Here is a 19472-nt window from a genome sequence, read left to right as displayed (position 1 = left end):
CACAAGTCCCACACATATCTTGGCATCACTGTCATAGGAATCAAGCCATATTTTACAGAGTAGCGGGTTCACCTTTAGACGGTCGCCAATTTAAACGGCATGTATTTAAATGATCTTTTTAAATTAGCAAAAATGGCAAATAAAAAAATCTAAATGGTCATCAATTTTAATGATTGATCCTCTTTCTTTGAGATACAAAATAAATGAAATCGATCGATATTTTAACCTGTTTTGAACTACGCAAAACATTTTTGAGATGTAAAAATTATATCTGATTGTTACTTGTTGGTCCTCAAAAATAAGAGAAATGAGCACCAAATATTCAATATTGTGATACTTTTTTAAATAATTCGATTTGTATAATTTTTTTATTGTCTATATCAATTAATCTTCAATATAATTATGTTATGGTACTTATTTTTATTAAGTTGTAGTCAAAGGATGGAAACTATTTAAGGGCACTTGATGTTCAAAGATTTATTTTTTATTAAAAAAGCATACTTAACAGGTTCACCCTGCGTTATCGGGTCGAATTGACCTTAGGTGCTGGATGCGTTGGTGCGGGATGGATATATTCGGTCTTTTCAGTAGTACGAAGATAAATATTGTTTTGCAATTGTTTCGTCAAACATAGTAATAATTTGGAAAAAAAACTTATCAGCGGGCCTAAAAAGGCCGCTTTGAGCAATTCTTATTAGATTCATATTAAGATTCAGATTTAAAAACACAAAATGGCCACTTGTCGGCAATTCATATTATGATTCGGATACAATTCATATTCGGCAATTCATTCATTTGACAGTTTTGTATGAGAAATCGTAAAATGGTCCACAAAATAGGAATTGCTAATGTGTCAATTAGCAGAATCATAAGAAGTTACTCGAGAGCAACATTTTACAATTCAGCTAGTTCGTAATTTCAAAAAATAAATTAATAATGGAAGATTTAGGCCTTTATGTAAACTTTTGGGAGCATGCCCGTATTAAGGAGTGTTTTACATCGTCTAGGCTAGTATGGGGTGTTTGCAAAGGGTGCTTTTGACTTAGAATTGAGTAATATAATTAGAAATAGAAATGCATTATAAAACTTTAAAATATTTGTCGAAAAATGTGTACCTATACCTCAATCGATTCTTACAAGTATTAAGTAGGTACCTACCTAATTTAAATCCTATAGTAAATAACTATCAAGGTATGAGTCCACGATTTAGGGGGAGGGTTGAGGAGGGTAGGGAGAGGGTACTAGCTATTTAAAAGCAAAAAATTAAACCGACTCCAAAAAACCTACACTAAAAGGTAGAAAAATAATTACTAATTACTTATTTATTAGGACGAATTAATATTATTACTTATTAATATTTATGTAGGTATACCATGATTGATACTTCTGGAGTCGGTGCCAAGATTATGAAGTTTGCCTGCACTTGCCTTTTTTTTTAATAAAATTTAACTAATTTCTTGCTTTTTAGTTAACTAATTATGACCTTGATGTTACCACTGAAGGTAGGCAGTACATTGAGACCATATTCTTCATGTCTAGTGTAAATAATATACCCTACAAAATAAAGATCGGCAACCTAAAAAGACCTTAAACCGTCAGCCCACCTTAAAAACATGAATACAAGTGTTGGTCTATTTGTACCTATAATATTTAAAGAATTATCCTCCAACTCCTATGCATTAAGGAGTTGTACCTACCATGTTCATCATGATGAGATGATGACTATCTGATGCAAACACTTGAATAAATTTAGAAACTATACTTATCTATAAAATTAAAAGAATTATCCTCCAACTCCTAAGCATTAAGGAGTTTTGCCTTCTATCATCAGCTCATCAATATGAGATGATGATGAGCAAATACTTGAATAACTTATGAAAAAGTTTGTTTGTTTGTAAGTATACAATTTGAGGGTTGCCCTCGATTTCCCTAGGATCCCATCATCAGATCCTGACTTGGTGACAATGGAACCACCTCAGAAGTGTACCCTATCGAACAAAAAAAGAATTTTGAAAATCGGTGAACATACATAGAAAAAAAAAACATACAGTCGAACATATTATAACCTCCTCCTTTTTTGAATTCGGTTAAAAAAATATAATTAGCTGGATCACTATTCAATATTAAGAGGATATAAGTATTTTCTTTTATGTTTGAGTTCTATTTTAAGATAAATAAGTGCATAATTTTTTGAAGGACACTGAGTTTCCACAACAAAATGCATAAACGAAACCTTACACAATCCCTCCCTACCACACTAAGCGAATATTGTTTATTTTGTCAATAACATAAAATAACGCTTGGAATGTATGTCAATCACTTAAAACCTTGATTTATCGCCTAAATCATAAGAGTTTAGTTCAAGCATAATATTCCGTGTCTTTACAATGGTATTGTTTACATTAACTTGACCTTCAATAAGTCGACACCTAACTTGTTGCCAGTCGTAAATAAAATAGTGAATGATTTTTCATTTCTCATATTTGGCTTCTAAACTCAAATATTTTGATGTTATTAAATTACTTTTATTAATTTAAAACAAGATATGAGGTAATTGTTTAAGATTTTCAGTTTAAAATGTAAAAAAAGTCGTAGAAATGATAACCGGTAAAGTACGGTTTTTATTATTCACATGTGGCAACATAGACGCCGAATATGAATCTGCGGATGAATTGAATTGCGGCAATTCTGCCAAAATGTAAGACCATTTTATGAAAATTAGAGGAATTGCTTATGATCTGCTATGAATTCTGGAAATGAATTCCTTTTAGCAATGTTGCGTGATTTGGCCTTTTTAGGCCCGCAGGTCTTTACGACCCGATTGTCGCACTAAAAGTAAAAAAATATCGTTTAGTGCTTTTATCGGGTCTAATCGACCCGTTGACAGATGACTCTATGGTCACTGATCACGGTCGTGATCGGTATAGGGTGATTGCTACAGTTATTGGCCCTTTAAGAGCGTTGTGTAAGTTAACTTGTGTAAAAAGTAACAAAAACTCGACTTTTGTTTACTTTTTATATTTTATTATGAGAAAACAATATTGCTGCTATTTAAGCTAGTACCTATTTGGTGTTATACGATAAGAATTACAATGATAATTTTAAAAATATCAGAGATCACATTAAATTTAGCTATTGGCCCCAAAATCACAGTAATTGGCTCCTAGAAGTACAGTTATTAGCCACCGAAAAAAAACCATAAAAATCACTGAAACTTCACGCTTTGTAATCCTAACTCATTTTGTCTTTCCATAAGATTAGCTAAGAATTCGTCATCCATCAGTATCACTCTTATCGTTTTCTTCATCTATCTCATCATCGTCAGTACATTCAGTAACATTGTAACAATTGTGACAAAGATAACTGTCTCCTTCTTCTTCAGGAATATGCTGTTGCACAAGATTTATGAAAGACACGGTGACATTCAGAGCATACTAAAAGTCTATTTTTATAAGCTTTTTGCAAATATTACAGATTTGATTGGATACAGATAAATTATTCTTACTTTTTTTTATTTTAGCAGTATTCTTTTCTTCAGCTTTCCGTTTTCTGTCCTCTCTTTTATGTTCTCTTTCAATTTTCCGTTACCTTTTTTCTTTCTCGAGGATTTCTTTTTCTTTAGCTTTTTCTTCCAGAATCCTCTGATATTCTGGTTACGGTAACGGTTCATCTCGTCGTTCTCGTTCGTCTACAAGTACCTATCTCATCTTCTTGGGTCCCAGTTTTAGGGTCTTTTGTCTCTCTTTCTTTATCTCTAGTTTGAAGTTCTCCTATTTCACTCAATGTTGATTCTTTCTCCCGACTTATAGGTTCAGGTTCATCTGTAACTTCCGCTTCCAATCCATTTTGCTTATAATAAATAGTCCCACAAACGATAGAGAATAAAAAAAAATCATTGTTTTGCATTTCAGGTATTATTTATTTATTTTTTTAAACTGATTAAGTGTTTCTGTTCCAACTACTTATACCAACCTTAGTATACTGTGTTACCTACGGCATCTTGTAACAATCTAGGTAAAGTAAATCAATAAAAATAGTTATTGGCCGTGCATAAGTGTCAGTAATTGGCCCCCCGGCTAATTACTGATCCTAATAGGTTAGGACGTTATCATTTTAATAGCAAATATTTAAGGGTTAAATTAACTTAATCTTGAATAAAAATGCAATAAAAGTAAAATTTAATTATTGGCCACCCATGGCCAATAACTGAAATAAATTGAAACGTGGTATAGTTATTGGCCGGTCTAATTTTAAAGTTATTTTATTCCAAAACAAAGTAACTTAATCTATCTACATAAGCTACCATTTATCTCTTTACAAAAAAACAGTAAAATTACTATAACAAGCAAAAACAATTAAATTACGAACAATATTCATAAATATTTACCTTAAAATTTTGACAAGCATGCGGCTACTCGGACGACTCGTTGTCGAAAGAAAGCTTCTGCTGTTTAGAGTGCCATCTGTTCTTACTCTGACATACTACATTGGACAGCGTATTGCTCAGAGAAAGTATTTGTGTCTCTATTCCACTCTTAATAACGTACATATGCTTATTTATTTTTATTTTAGCCAAGGTGGCCAATAACTATGTACAGGCCAATTACTATAGCAATCACCCTACTAAGAGAAAATCTACCTTGCGATTTGAAAAAAAATAAAGAGGTAAAAATTATGATGTCGGATTCAGGGATGCCAGAAGTAAGAAATTATCCCAACCAAACTAAGCAAAGCTTGTAATTTAAACAAACATGGCAATGTACCATTCTGCTTGCTTATTGGCCGCTAAGCCCTTGGGCCCTTGGCCAACTCAGTAAACGACCAATGACGGACGATTGTCACTCAACCACAAAGTACCACGTAAATTAAAAGATATTTTTTAATTAAAAATATTAACCAATAATATTTTTAGTTAGATCAAATATATTTTAAAGTTAAGTTATACTTAGATCGAAATGTATTTATTAGGTGATCAATATTAAAAGGCAAACTTGATATAAAAATCATCAAATTAACAAAATTAAAGATCAATAACTAAAAAAGAGGATCAAATATTATTTTTGTTTACCAAATATTAAAAGAGTATGTTAAACATAAATATTATGTTACCTTAAATGAAGATCATTCATAATTTATTCGTAGATCAACTAATATAGACCCAATAATTAATATAAAGATAAAATATAATAAAAAACATCATTTATTTTTAAAAGTGCACATACAAAAAAGATCAATTAGTTTTTGGAGGATCAAATAATATTGTCCCAATTTAAACACTACACTATACATTGCAAAAAAAATTAATGTGTGAACCCGCTGTAATACCCTTCGCAGACGACGAAAAATGGTTAGAATTATTTGTTGGAAGTATAAATGTAAAGTTCGAATAACATTAAATAACTAAAAATGTGTTACAAATCCAGATAGTCCGCCGCCTGCGTTGGACAATAAAAAAAAGGTGAAATGAAGAGAGCTACGATGATATTTTTACACATGTTGGACAATTTTTTGTACAAATGAAAAAAGAAGAACATCCGCTGATTGACGTAGTCTTCTTTTAACACGATAGTATTAATGAAAACAATTCATTGGGGAGATCACACCCACAGAGTGGGCCGTCATATTCCAAACCTGGCCATAAACAAAATCAGAAGAAGAAAATCATGTCAAATCAGCGAATGCCTTAAAACAAAACCGCAGCGCTACTAAGTGCCAGCGAACGGCCTAAAAGAGAGAAAAAATTACATATTTTCTATAGCCATAAGAAGCCACGACTGTACTTTATTTTTTTATTGACTAAACTATTCTATGATGTACCAAGAGCCTGGAAGTCGATTCCCATATAACCGTAGACCACGTGACTGGCAAAGAGAGGCAACAAACAGAAGCACATCTACACACTAATAGGTTGTGCGTACAACAAGCGTAACTTGCTAGTTTGTTTTTCGTATTTTTTTTCACAAACTAAATCAAGTAGGCAAGTAAAATAAAAAAAAATGGTTATGTTGTTTTAAATGTTAAGTGTAAGTATCGTCTCCACACTACATCTGCAATAAGAACCTAAAAATATACATAAGTATCTACTTTGTTGCAATCACGCTTTTTCACTTGACGACCAAATTGGCTAAAGCTATTTTAGGCCTGGTTTTTTCACCAATGCGGAGCGGAGAAGTGTTCTGAATAACCAATCAGATTTCCTTCATTATTGGAGAGTGAAATCTGATTGGTTATTCAAAATATTTCTCCGCTCCGCCTTGGTGGGAACTGGGCCTAAAACAATCACATATTTTGTTAGCTACAGCCATACACCAAATTACTTCGTCATCAAGTGAAAAAGTGGACATTGTTAAACTTATCAATACTGTAGTTTGTGGCGTATATGGGCGTGTATGTGTTATGTGTTTCGACTTACCGGGCTTGTGGCGGTGATCGCAGCACGGCGGCTGTGCAATAGGCGCAGTGCGTGGCGGCCGCACTCGCACGCGGTAGAAACGCGAGCCACGCGGCATTCCGAAACGGTTGCCGCTCTGGAGAACAAAAAATACACAATTATTTGCTAAATACTAAGTATGAGACAAACTTTACAAACCAAAAATTAAGTCATGACACCTGTCACCCAAAATTCACCAATATCAAAATAAATGGTTTGTCTACTACAACTTATGCGGATCTTGGGGCACGTCTGCTCCTATCGCTTGGTGACATAAGACTAAACGAGTGTGCGTGGAATGATTCTTCCACAAAATACTTTTTAAGACCTTTCTAGGAATCGGGTCCTAGGGCGTGAGACTCAAATATTATAAGAGTCTAAAATCACAAAGTAAACTAATAGCTATTTTCATTTGACAGAGCCATCAATTGATAGATATCGCTATGTTTGAATTGAAATGTAATAGCAATCTAAAAACCTTGCATGGAAAATGTCAGTATGTAAATAAAAAGTTCAGGAGACTACTTACCTTCTTAGCATAACAGTACTCCTTAGAGTCGACTGTGGCGATAGCGTAAAGACGACGTTCGCTTTCGTTCTTCGCTTGTATACTGAGGTCTAGCGCAGGCAAGCAATCGCTATGCACAAAGTACATTATTGGCGCTTCCTGTAACAAAAAATATAAACGTTTAATGTCATCTTTGAACCTTGTTTCATTGTTGTAAGATCCAAAATAATAAACATTACTATGAAATAAGAATATTTGATAAGCTGTATACGGCAAAAAATAATACTGCTTTAAAGAAACTACTTAGCTCGTCGTTTAGCTAATACCTTACGAAACATTAGCATAAAAAAAATCAAACAAAATTGTACCAGGACACGCGTGTGTCTCGATTTATACTAAGTGCCTTTTTAACATAAACGTACCTACATGTTATGGAAAATGGAACAAAATCAACATTTCGTATCACAAGATATGTCATGAAAATTCAATAGTGTGTTATTTCAAGTTTTGTTTTCTTACCTGCAATACTGTGTAGTTAAGATGTGATGGATCCCATAGCACGAGAACTGTGTGCCCGGGTAAGCACGATGACAGGCTTAGCGTGCCCGCTGACAAGCCGTAGGGCGTGTGGCAGCGCGAGCGAGACCGCTTGCCTTCCTTCTCTTTTGGTGACGACCTGGAAACGGCAAAGGAGTTTGGACTTTATGTTCTAAAGGTTAGAGCTTGAAACTGTAAGCATTGAATTGGAGTAAAATAGTAAAGGACATCATAGGAGTTTGAACTTTATTCATTAAAGATTAGAGCTTGAAGTGGTTGGCAGTAGCTAAAGGTGATACAAACCTGCCATCGCTATCGTCATCCCTGCTCTTTTCAGCGTCGTCTGCTTTCTTCTCCAATTCCTTCTTCAGGTCCTGGACTTGTTGTTGCAACACTGCCTTTTCGTTCTCCAGTGTTGCAAACTAAAAAAACAAATTGATTGAATATAAATTATGAGTGTTGTACAAACATCCGTCAGTTTTCAGTCTATTCATGACATTATAAACTAAAATCAACCGGTCAGAAAAAAAACACGATCAACAAGCAAAGAAAGCCTCTGACAAGCCCATATAAGATGCGCGTCACGCGTCGTGATTAAATCTTATCGATAAAGCTTGTCGTGGCCCTAGGGTTACTGACAGAACATTACCAAATGTTTTGGCAGCTCATAAACGGTCGGCCGTTTGGTGTAGTGGTTCAGAACGGACTACTATGCCGAGAGGTCCCGGGTTCGATTCCCGGCCGGGCAGAAATTGAAATGATGAATTTTAATTTCTGTGATGGGTCTGGGTGTGACTATGTATAATATTTATGTATTTTAAAAAAAAAGTATATAAGTAGTATATCCGTTAAGCTAGCACCCATAACACAAGCATTAAGTTGCTTACTTTGGGGCTAGCTGGCGCTGTGTGAAATTGTCCAAAGATTATTTATAAACACTGACGCTAGGGTTGTGATTTCGCAAACATCATAGTGAAAGTGTAAGTGACCTGAACGTCTCGAGCTGACGACTCCACTTGACAGTGTAACTGACCTGAGTCTTGAGCAGGGCGTCGTAGTCATTGGTCTCGGGGTCGGTCAGCTGCTGTATAGTGTCGCGGTACTTGCTGCACTCCCGCGCTAACGCTTGCTCGCGGTCCCGAAGCGTCTCGAGCTGACGACTCCACTTGACAGTGTAACTGACCTGAGTCTTGAGCAGGGCGTCGTAGTCATTGGTCTCGGGGTCGGTCAGCTGCTGTATAGTGTCGCGGTACTTGCTGCACTCCCGCGCTAACGCTTGCTCGCGGTCCCGAAGCGCATCAAGCTGACGATTCTTCTCAGACAGCAGACGTCGTGTCACTTCATTTATCGTTGTCTGTGGGAATGGAGATAGGTTACGGTTACATACTGTTTGCAAGGTTTGTACACGGTTTAATGTAGATAAATGACCGACAAAGAAAATTTTCAAATTAGGGTAATGTCCTTGCCATACAGAATCGCGTTTGCCAACTCATAGAAAGTATGACTGGTGGTATATAAACTATAGTTCTAGCACTTAACTCAGTTAGTGCCCGAGTTATGACAGCGGCACGGGAATGACATTGACATATTATGACGTGACAGAGCATACAAATCTGAACCTTCTGAAGTCTCATAGACTTCTGACGTTTCAAAAACTCCCGTGTCGCTCTCATACTAAGGTACTCTATTGGCATAAAAAGTCTAACCTGCTTTTCAGTTTCTAGCTTAGCCTTGACAGAGGCGAGCTCGGCCTCCATCTTGGCCTTCCATTCGGCCTCGGCCTTCGTCACAGCATCTTTCACAGCCTCCTCTTTCTCAACTTCTGCGTTTTCTTTCGTCTGCATGACTATCGCGTTGTGGCTCGATATCTCAATGACATCGGTTCGCTCGATCTTCTCTAAACTAGACTCGGATGGCGATCGGTCCATGTTTGTGAGTGCTACTAGACGGAACCTAGAAATGAAGTAGTTTGTTTTAGGATGAAGCTACACTAATATTTGTATTATAAGATAGGGTACATCATGCCGAAAAAATACTTGAAGAGAAACAGAGAATGAAAAACTGTATAGGAAATTCATTTAGCGGCCATAGTGCAGACGACATCACATCAAACTATCAATTTTTGTTGCCTATTATAACGGCATAAGAGACTTCAATGTATAGCTGTTTGTGTTGTTTTAATCTGTAGGTACAAGCTCAGTTTAGTTCGACATATTTGAGTAATATGATAGATACCATACAATTAATTACCTTGATCGCATTGATTCTATTTCAGCCTTATAATCCATGTGCATCTTCTCCTGCATCTCTTTTATATCTTTCTGTTTCTGAACCTCTATTTCTTCCAATTTCTTTTCGAAGCCGGCTACCTCCTGCCGGGTCTTCTCTAGCAAGTCTTTTGTACTTTGGTGTTCGTTGTTTAACTTTTCTATTTCTTTCTGGTGTTCTAATTTTAGATCTTCCATCTCTTTCTTTTGATTTTCTATTGCTTCGTCTTTTTGTGTGAGTGTTGCTTTCATATCGCTTAATTCCAATTCGTGGTCTACAGTCAGCCTTTGTGTTTGTTCGCGATGACGAAGAGCAATTTCTTGATTGCTTTTCTCCCAAGCTTGAACTATTTCTAAGTACCAACTTTTAATAAAGTTCTTCTGTTCATCCGCGTCTGTTTTTAGTTTGGCTAATTCCTCCTTAATAAATACCATGTTCGCTCTACATAATGTACACAGTTTTACAAGGAACTCCTGTAGTTTGTCTATATTAATTTTATGCGTGTCCATGTTGTCCTGAAAATAAACAAAAAATATAAAGAGGCAAACCATTATCGTCTCAAAAGTATAATATAACGATTAAATGGTTCTGGCATATAATGCTGCGACAATAAGCTGAAGGATGAATGATATAAAATGAGACACGTAACAATACTGGAAAAATGGAAAATAAAATACAATGTTTCATAATCATGCGATAGAAACTAAAACGCTAATACGCTATAGCTTATACGGGGCCGGTGAAACGGAGCAACAAAAACAATTCAACCGACTTTGATGTCATTCCCACGTTATACTATAGTATAATAGTCAGTGCTTGAGGTAAGGCACGTTCTTAGCGGTATACGTCTTTTTACTCAGGTATATTGAAAAGTTGGTAGTCACCAAATCTAAGAGCAAAAATGTTCAAGGGAACATAATTTGCCCATAGAAAATCTTTAAACCGGGATTATAGAATTATAACATGGATATAAAACATATACATTGCACCAGGTTAACGAAGTCGGTTGAAAGGTAACTACAATGCTTCCTTCTGAGAACACCTTATGTATCTATTCTGGGATGTCAATGGCAAAGAAATCGTTATTGTATTTAAAGTAAAACTCGTTCACATACTTATTAAAAATACGTCAAAAGCGGATCTTTATTGTTCTCACCGCAAGCGCATTTTAGCGTTCTGTTTAAAAAAAAGTCCATTAATTTTTCTTTTTTATTCCCAGAAAGAATACAGGGTGTGACTACAACGGCAACATACAGGGTGCGTGTCGACCTGCCGTTCGTCCCGGCCCCACTCCAAGCTGGCGGGAAGCGACTCGTCGATGTAAAACTCAGAACTCTCGAACTCCTCCGCGATCGCCGCGAGACGCGCTTCGGTCGGCGAGACCGCGACCGCCATCTTGTTTGGAAAGCATGCCACGTCTCACAAGTCACGAAATAAGAAGACGGATGTTATGACGATGTTAGAAATGTTTTAATTTAAGATACTATTGTGGAATGTATACATAGAAACTAAACTATTATTCAACGTTTATTTATTTAAACTTAAACGTGAAAAGTTTAGTTAGCTAGAAACTATTCCCGCGACGATTAATTGAAAAACGAGCCTTATTGATTCTGACAATTAAATTGAGGAATTTTAAAAGAAATGTAGTAAAGTGAATTAGTTGAATGAATAAGATGTAGCGCATGTAAAATGGTCTAAGATCTAAGTCGGTTGAAGACGTTTCAGTATAATGTAAAAGACACACGTGTTGTATTTTGTATTTTAAAGGTTTTTAATTATGTAGTATGTATGTATTTGCAATCTATCTGTAGGTAAAATTAGTGCACTATCCTTGACATAGAACCTCGCGCGTATGTTCGAAGTTGGTTTCAACAAAAGACGTCCACTGATGGATAAAGGAATCCCTCAAGAATCACTACGACTACTTATACCCGTGTCCAGGCGCTTCACCAGATCGTCAGTCCACCGAGCGGGTAAATACTACCTGGAGTAAATACTACTTAGGGTAATTACTATCTAGGGTAATTACTACCTGCGGTAAATACTAGTAAGTAACAAGTGTACGTACATCAGTAATCGTGGCCGCAGCAGCTGTCTCTATCTCGCAGCTGGTGGCGGTATCGTGACGCATCCTCTGCTGGGAAGACTGCCCACTCAGTCGCTCGAACTCGCCCGTCTCGTTTTCGTCTTCTACATCTCTGTTAAAAAATAGAGAAAACCAATGTACAGTCGCGGAATGAAAAGGTTCGTCAGTTTTCAAATTGATTCCTTCAACGAATCGCGAGCACATATTACCTTTTGAAACTATGTTACAGAATAATCTCGAGTTAGAGAAAATAATCTTTAACTGTTCGTCAGTAAAGTTCAAAATTATTCAGATCAAAGTCGATTTATCTTGTCAAGAAGATTATTATGATTGATAAACTAAATAAAACCTTCTTGTTGGTTCAACCTGCCATTGTTATTTCTATATAAAAAAAAACTACATTTTGTAACATTGCACAGATGGAATAGAAAAATAAACAAGCAAAACCTTATTCGTTAGCAAACGTCATATTTATTTAAATGTTAGCAGCTCTGTTTCTTGCACTGTTATGTTGGCAGGTTTGACTCTTACAGTACCTAGTGCAAGCGAAAACCGACACTAAGGTAACGAACCTTTTCATTCTGCGACTGTACCTAGTTCGAATTTCTAAAATCCCATTATGTCGTAATGTCAAGATTGTTGGGATCAATCTTACTAATATTATAAATGCGAAAGTTTGAATGTCTGGATGGATGTTTGTTACTCTTTCACGCAAAAACTACTGAACGGATTTTGAAGAAACTTTACAGTATTATTATTTATAACCCAGAATAACATATAGGCTATAATTTATGACGATCTGTGACAAACAATATTTCACGCGGATGAAGCCGCGGGAAAAAGTTAGTACTCAATACTTTATTGCTTAACCACAACAATTTTATATTGCCACAGATAAGTATAGCTTTTTAAAGTAAGTGAAAACAAGATTGTGTTGTCTTGTCTATTATCTCTACACGTAAGTGACATTCTGCTTCGTGCGTAGTAGCGCATATGCAGTTGTTTTTCACTAGACAATTTTAAGGGGCACCTCTAGTGATTAATGCGATATTTGAATCATTTACGATACTTATTCAAGAGATGCTAGGTAATGCAGTAGACAAGTGATTATATGTACTTACTTATCAAGGTCCACTTGTACGTAAGCTTCTTTTTCTTCATGCTCTGAAGCGTTTAACCTTGAAAATAAAAATAAAATATTAGGCATACAACTGCTGCTCATAAAAAAGTAACAAAACAAAATTCATACTATTCTACGAGTATATCAAGATCAGAATTTTTTCTTGTTTTTTTTTGTGATTACTTTCAAAAGCAACTGTTTCGCAAATCGTAGTTCGGAATACTTCAAAGATGAGCATTTTTTATATATTTTCTCCAAATATTAACAATTAGGCATTTATTTCGTAAAGACCACAAACCTTTGCCTGAAGAATCTGACCACAGACTCCATGTCAGAAATAGGCACATCCTTGGCCAGATTCGGGAAAGAGGTTGCGATATACTCCACGTCTTCGTCCGACAGTTTCGGAAGTCGCGCGTCGAATTCCGGAGGCACTTGGGTCGCGAATATTGGCGGTAAATCCGTCATCCCAGGGAAGAGGCTTTTGAGGAAGTGTCCGTCAAAGAGGGAGTTGAACTCTTGACGACGAGTGACCTCCTCGTCGTGGATTTTTAAGAGCTTGGCTGCGAGGTCTGCTGCCCACTAAAATAAAAAGGATAAAATCAATAAAGTAGGGAAAAGTTGCTAAAAAAAGGACTAGGGGACTTGAATACACATGTAAAGTATCGACTGCAAAAACATGACCCTCTTTCATGTACTAGAGGCATGTAATTAAGGATCTAAGATAAAATGTACGCGGGTGTATGGAGCAGGTGCCGACTCTAGACGTCCGACGCGGGCATATTATTTTTCGATAAAGACACGCGTGTTTTAGCGGAGACCATCGTGGCGCATAACTTCTGATACATTTTTCGGTTGATCTAGGGTGGTCCTCCTCTCTCCTAATTGCCGTGCCCTAGAGGGCCCATAATGTTCTAATTTTAAGTACATAATGGATGCAATAAAATATTGAGTATTGACTCTTGAGAACTTGAGATTTAGCACTGACAATAATACTAAAGACGAAACGTACCAATATATGCGCCTCCGAGAAGGTCCGCCTCCTAGCGACTTCATGCACAGCGCGTACGAACACCGCGGGCGCATGATGCAACTGCGCTACGATGCCGAAGAATCGCTCCAGCCAGTAAATAATTGACAGTAGCCTTCTCGTCGGGAGACAAGTGCCTTAAGGTGGACGTACCAATATATGCGCCTCCGAGAACGTCCGCCTCCTAGCGACTTCATGCACAGCGCGTACGAACACCGCGGGCGCATGATGCAACTGCGCTACGATGCCGAAGAATCGCTCCAGCCAGTAAATAATTGACAGTAGCCTTCTCGTCGGGAGACAAGTGCCTTAAGGTGGACGTACCAATATATGCGCCTCCGAGAACGTCCGCCTCCTACCCAAGTAACACAAAACACAATTATAAGAAGCGTACAACAGCATGAACCTACGTGCAGAGCAGTATATGAGCAGCATATGTAGCACTATATCAGCCGTATAAAAGTCTATAAGTGTCTTGTAAGCGCAATTTGGGCCCCAAATAATACGGCTTTGAGCATTATTAAATATTAGTAGTGCTGCTAACCAGCGCTTATAATGTTATTGAAGACAGACATTAGTAAAGTTGTTAGACAGCATATTCTAATGTAAAAAGCATTTTATTAGATGTTAGTACAGCTTTGAAACAGCTTTCAGAATTACAATGCCAAAGTTACGTTTTATTCTAAGGCTGAACGTTTTATTTTGTTTGTTTGAAAGTATTCGAAAAAACTTATCGCATTTTATTGTCCGATTTGATTATTTTTCGTTTAGAGTATTGCAGTGCAATGGTGTTGTGAGGAGATGTTTTAATGTCTTTATTTAAAATAATTTATCATAAGGTAAGTATCATATTTTTTTGTTTCAAGAATGAAAATGAGCTGGGAGTATTAGTCTTATGTGAAAATATATATATGTTTGTGGTTTATAATTCACGCGCCCTCACAGAAATCCTTTTTTTAATAAAATAGGGACAAATTTAGAATCGACATATGACACTTTTTGTGATTTTTTTAACGATTTGATTAATTTTAACTTATAAAATTGCTTCTATCGATACTCCGCTTGTAAGAAAAGGATAATAAGTAGTATTTCATGCATATGTGTATTATAATTTTATTTTCTATGTTAGAGAAAACAGAAAGCAAATGGCGTCAGATAATATTAATGTTTTAAACTTTCAACTAGTGTCTTTTAATGTTGTCAGTCTTATTATAGTAAAAAGAAAATGGTTAAGTCATTCAACCTACATATAAAATATCTAAGTGATATCTTTAGCATTACTGTAACACTTTTTAGGTATGTTATAATGTTCATTAGGTTTAAACGTCATAAAAATGGATTGCTTTAGTGTCAATCAGGGTACCGAAACAATAATTTAGAATCCTTTAAGGCTTGGTATTTCTTCTAAAGTAGGTATTTCGCGCTGTCAAAATCTGCGCGCGCAATTCTTCGCCGAAAACAGCGCGTCAAAGAGCTCCCGCCACAATTTCCAGCTACACAGTATAGAAATACGCAGTTGGTTAGGTTAGGTTGACTTCCTTCCCTTCAAGCGTCACACTCACAACACTTTCTAATAGAAATCATATCCAAGTGATACAAATTAAAACACCCTTCAGACTTTTTGGGAATATATTCTAGAATCGAATAAATATAAAATATAACTGCAGAAGTAAACACTGTTCAAAGTGGCCGTGGCGTCGCCCGACCTTCTGGAAGTTCTGCGCCGGCTTAAAGAATTTCAAGATTACGTCACCCGACCTATCGGTAGGCCCTTGGGAGCTTGAGCGATTGGATTTTTTTTTTATGATAAGTTACTCTTAGTAGCGATTATTTAGAGCTTGGATAATAAATTTAATTACAGTTGTTGCAATTGACGAAGCTTTGCATGTGGTTAATAACATTAATCAGTATAGGTACGCATCAATTTTGTTCAGTCTCTTTGTTTATTAATAAATAAAAATATCATACTAAAATTGCAGAAACATATTTGTTTGTATTGGTCTGGGTGTTTTCTTTCTATAATATGTATGACGTATGTACGGGGTTCTGTACCTATCGAAAATTGCTATAAGCATCACACGCGGTTACCTGCGTACCTCTGTGCACTCATGGGAGTTTAAGCAGAGGTCCCTAGAGCTTGACTTTGAGCTTTGTTTATAGTCATTACGAAGCAGACTGATGGGAAACTGCACTGTCTTGAATTTGAAAGGGTAATTTGACGGTGTTTGGGGAATTCTAGGAATAAATACAGAGTCTCCTCATTGAGATTGAGACATTTCAATTTGAGATTTCACTTGACATTGAACACAATCTGAAATGGAGTTTTCAAACACTTGTAAAAATAAAAAGTAATTAAATCAAAGGCACTAAGTAGTATTGATATCAACTTCGAAGAAAATGACTGCCAAAATTACTTTCTACCCGTTCCACACGTCTTTCATGAATTATATTAAGGTATTGTTAAACTAAATTTCAAGTAGATTGAACCAAGGAATCACTTTGTCCCATACAAATTTTGCCCCCTTTTTTCACCCCCTTCATTTCATGACCCCATTTCGGAAAATCTTTTCTTATGAGATGCCTACGTCATAAAAAGAACACACCTTCCAACTTTCAGGTCTCTACGATATCCGTCAGTCATTTAGGACAAAGCATTTTTATTAGTTGTTCAAAACTCTATCGTTCCAGGTATGTCATTGACAGGAGGGCGCTACTATCTTAATGAGTTATTCATTAGTCCACTTGACATTTCAGAATCGTTTGACTTTAGATACCTAAGCGATTTGATATTCGGAGTCTTTTAATGAAATCAAGTTCTGAAATAACTTGAGGTGTTGTACCCGATCAAGCTTTTCATTGCAGGACAGTTAAATAGTTTTATTATTAGTTTCTTCTCTAAGTCTTAATTTGTCAGAGTAGGTAAAGGCTCCATGAGAGCAAAATTTAGCTTTATAATAGTTTTTAATATTTTTCTTGAAATATTTGACGCCTTGTAATCTCTTGTAATCTCTCGTTAATATAGGTCCACACAAATAAAGAATGTTTGACTTCGACTTTAATAATTATGCTCTTACATAATTATAAATAAACTAGCTTTCCGCCCGCCGCTTCGCCCGCGTGGAATTTTTTGGTTTTTATATAACTTATTACACTCAGATATAATGTGGCTTTCTATTGGTGAAAGATTTTTTAAAATCAGTTCAGTAGATCCCGAGATTTAACAAATATACAAACACACAAACTTTACCTCTTTATAATATTAGATTATAGATAGGTAATTTGAAACCCTATTTTGTTTTATTCTTTTTTTTATCATAAATATTTCACGATCCAAACTAATATTTACTGTAAGTAAATGCTAAATAGTAAATATTAGTTTGGATTGTGAAATATCCTACTAATATTATAAAGGCGAAAGTTTGGATGTCTGGATGTCATGATGTCTGGATGTTTGTTACTCTTTCACGCAAAAACTACTGAACGGATTTTGTTGAAACTTTACAGTATTATTGTTTATAACCCAGATTAACATTATGACGATATGTGGCAAATAAATTTCAATAAATAAATAAGACGTGTCTAAAAGCGCCATCTATCGTCATTGGTTAAAATCTACAGCACTGGACAAACTACGGTATGACGTTCGTAAATATTCATTCGGGGGAAACCGTGAAACGCCATCTATCAACATGGGTAAAATGAGGTAAAACATCATTATCTAACGGGGGTAAAACGAGGTCCACGCGAACGAAGTCGCGGGCGACCGCTAGTTTATAATAGGTAGCTTTCCCTCCGCAACCTTATTGGTATTCCATGTATGTGTCTTTTAACTGAGTTCTGTTAAACATTTCATGTAAAATTTGTCCAATTATAACTCTATTTACATCTGCATCTGTAAGCAAGGATTCATGTTCTCCAGCCCAGATGCCGAGTAAACAGAATCGTCTTTCAGGCCTCAGCCTCGAACTTAGCGGGCAGCGGGGCGGAAGCGGCGGCGGCGCTGGAGCGGGGCGGGCAACGCAGACCCGTTCTCGAAACAAGCGGCGCCCCGCTGCCCGCTAAGTTCGAGGCTGAGGCCTCAGTGACGTGCAGCTGCCCCTATATTTGACCCACTGACCTAATTTTTATTTATTTATTTGTGTCAGTGTGCTCTTCTAAAGAGTGAAGACGATTGTATGTAGGTACTATTAAAATGTAATTTTAACTCATTGGTTTTGTCTCATATTTGAGGAATGTATCATGAGTAGAGTCTTAGTTTAAAAGGATGCCAACGATTTAAATTTCAGTAGGTAGACAAAATTCAGAATTCTTAATTATCAAAAATTTTAGCTTTCTCCAGTAACACTGGTATTATTATACTGTGACTCATCAAAGTCATCATTGTCAAAAATATTGACAAATCGAGAACTGTCACGGCCAAAAAACTGGCACGCGTCCGTCCTCCGTAAGCGCCACCGCGCGACTGATTGAGATTGTTCAAGCCGTCATGGGCGATTTTTTCCACATTTTTTAACATAGTAACTAAATAAGACGCAATATAAAAATTTCATCCGTTAAAAGCCCTCAAGTTATTTCTGAACTTTAGTTTAGTAAACGATTCAGAATCTCAAATCGCTTATTTTAAAAATAAAACCATTATTAGAAAACGAATAGAGGTAACTTTGGGAATTTATTCTATCGAGTCAACTTCATCAAATCGTGTTTCCATCCGTTAATAGCCCTAGAAAATATCCTCAACTATGCCCAAAAAAAATCTTAGCCTTTTATTTTACTGTTTAGTACCTCAAAAATGAAAAATGAAAACCTCATTTTCGCCATTTTCTCTGTTACCCGGCCTTAATCACGTCATGATCCCCAACTCCACGTCTTTCAATTTTATCTGTCTCCAATTAGGTAGGTACCTAGTTTGACAAGTGTTAAGTATAAAATCATTATCACTACAAATGTTATTTTTCGCTCATTGTAATAGTAATATTTTAAAGGAACTTTTTGTAACTAGTTAGTAGTGTTGCTGTAGTCGTTTTTTTAAGGGTATGCGTTATACGGGTAATTATTTAGAATTCAGGTAACTACTTCTCTATTAAGTCATAAATAAGCTTATTTGTTTTTTTTCAGATGCCTTTTAAAATAGTGCAAACGACCGAAAGGGATGAAGGAATGTTCTACGGAACTTCTTGACTCACACAACAACCGATTGTACTGTATTTTGTGTATGAGGTGTATCATTTTTTGGAACACGTTTTGCATTTCTTAAACCAAATATAAAGTTTGAATATTCCGTCTTTATCTTTCTCTTTACTCCACCTGTTCTCTTAGGCTGAGTTGCACCACCTAACTTTGACCGTAACTATGACGATAACCGATGTTTTTTGTATGGGGTTTGACAGATTTTTGACGTTTGTTAAAGTAAGTTGGTGCAACCCGGCCTTAAGTTTTTTCCACTGTTTATTCATGTCAATAACGTGACACGTTCGACATAAATTTTCTAAT

At 36.2% G+C, this 19472-nt stretch overlaps 1 protein-coding gene and 1 long non-coding RNA gene across 2 annotated transcripts in view; one reads left to right on the top strand and one right to left on the bottom strand.

Moving 5' to 3' along the window:
* LOC135087954 (RB1-inducible coiled-coil protein 1) overlaps positions 1 to 19472 on the bottom strand; it is a 38399-nt gene that overhangs the window by 6032 nt on the left and 12895 nt on the right. Inside the window, exons 11-20 of the mRNA XM_063982821.1 lie at positions 13251 to 13534; positions 12954 to 13010; positions 11815 to 11944; positions 9726 to 10258; positions 9182 to 9428; positions 8509 to 8829; positions 7779 to 7897; positions 7458 to 7614; positions 6960 to 7097; positions 6413 to 6527 (exon numbers count right to left, since the gene is read on the bottom strand). Of these exons, the coding sequence (XP_063838891.1) occupies positions 6413 to 6527; positions 6960 to 7097; positions 7458 to 7614; positions 7779 to 7897; positions 8509 to 8829; positions 9182 to 9428; positions 9726 to 10258; positions 11815 to 11944; positions 12954 to 13010; positions 13251 to 13534 (2101 nt within the window). The remainder of the gene's footprint in view (positions 1 to 6412; positions 6528 to 6959; positions 7098 to 7457; positions 7615 to 7778; positions 7898 to 8508; positions 8830 to 9181; positions 9429 to 9725; positions 10259 to 11814; positions 11945 to 12953; positions 13011 to 13250; positions 13535 to 19472) is intronic.
* Positions 18958 to 19260, top strand: LOC135087955 (uncharacterized). Its single transcript, XR_010260934.1, has 2 exons — positions 18958 to 19013; positions 19098 to 19260. It is a non-coding gene; the product is annotated as an uncharacterized LOC135087955 (long non-coding RNA).

This window comes from Ostrinia nubilalis, chromosome 3 (assembly GCF_963855985.1).
Source record: "Ostrinia nubilalis chromosome 3, ilOstNubi1.1, whole genome shotgun sequence".
NCBI lineage: Eukaryota > Metazoa > Arthropoda > Insecta > Lepidoptera > Crambidae > Ostrinia > Ostrinia nubilalis.
Note: the sequence above shows the minus strand (reverse complement) of the source record. Positions and strands in the feature narration are given on the sequence as shown.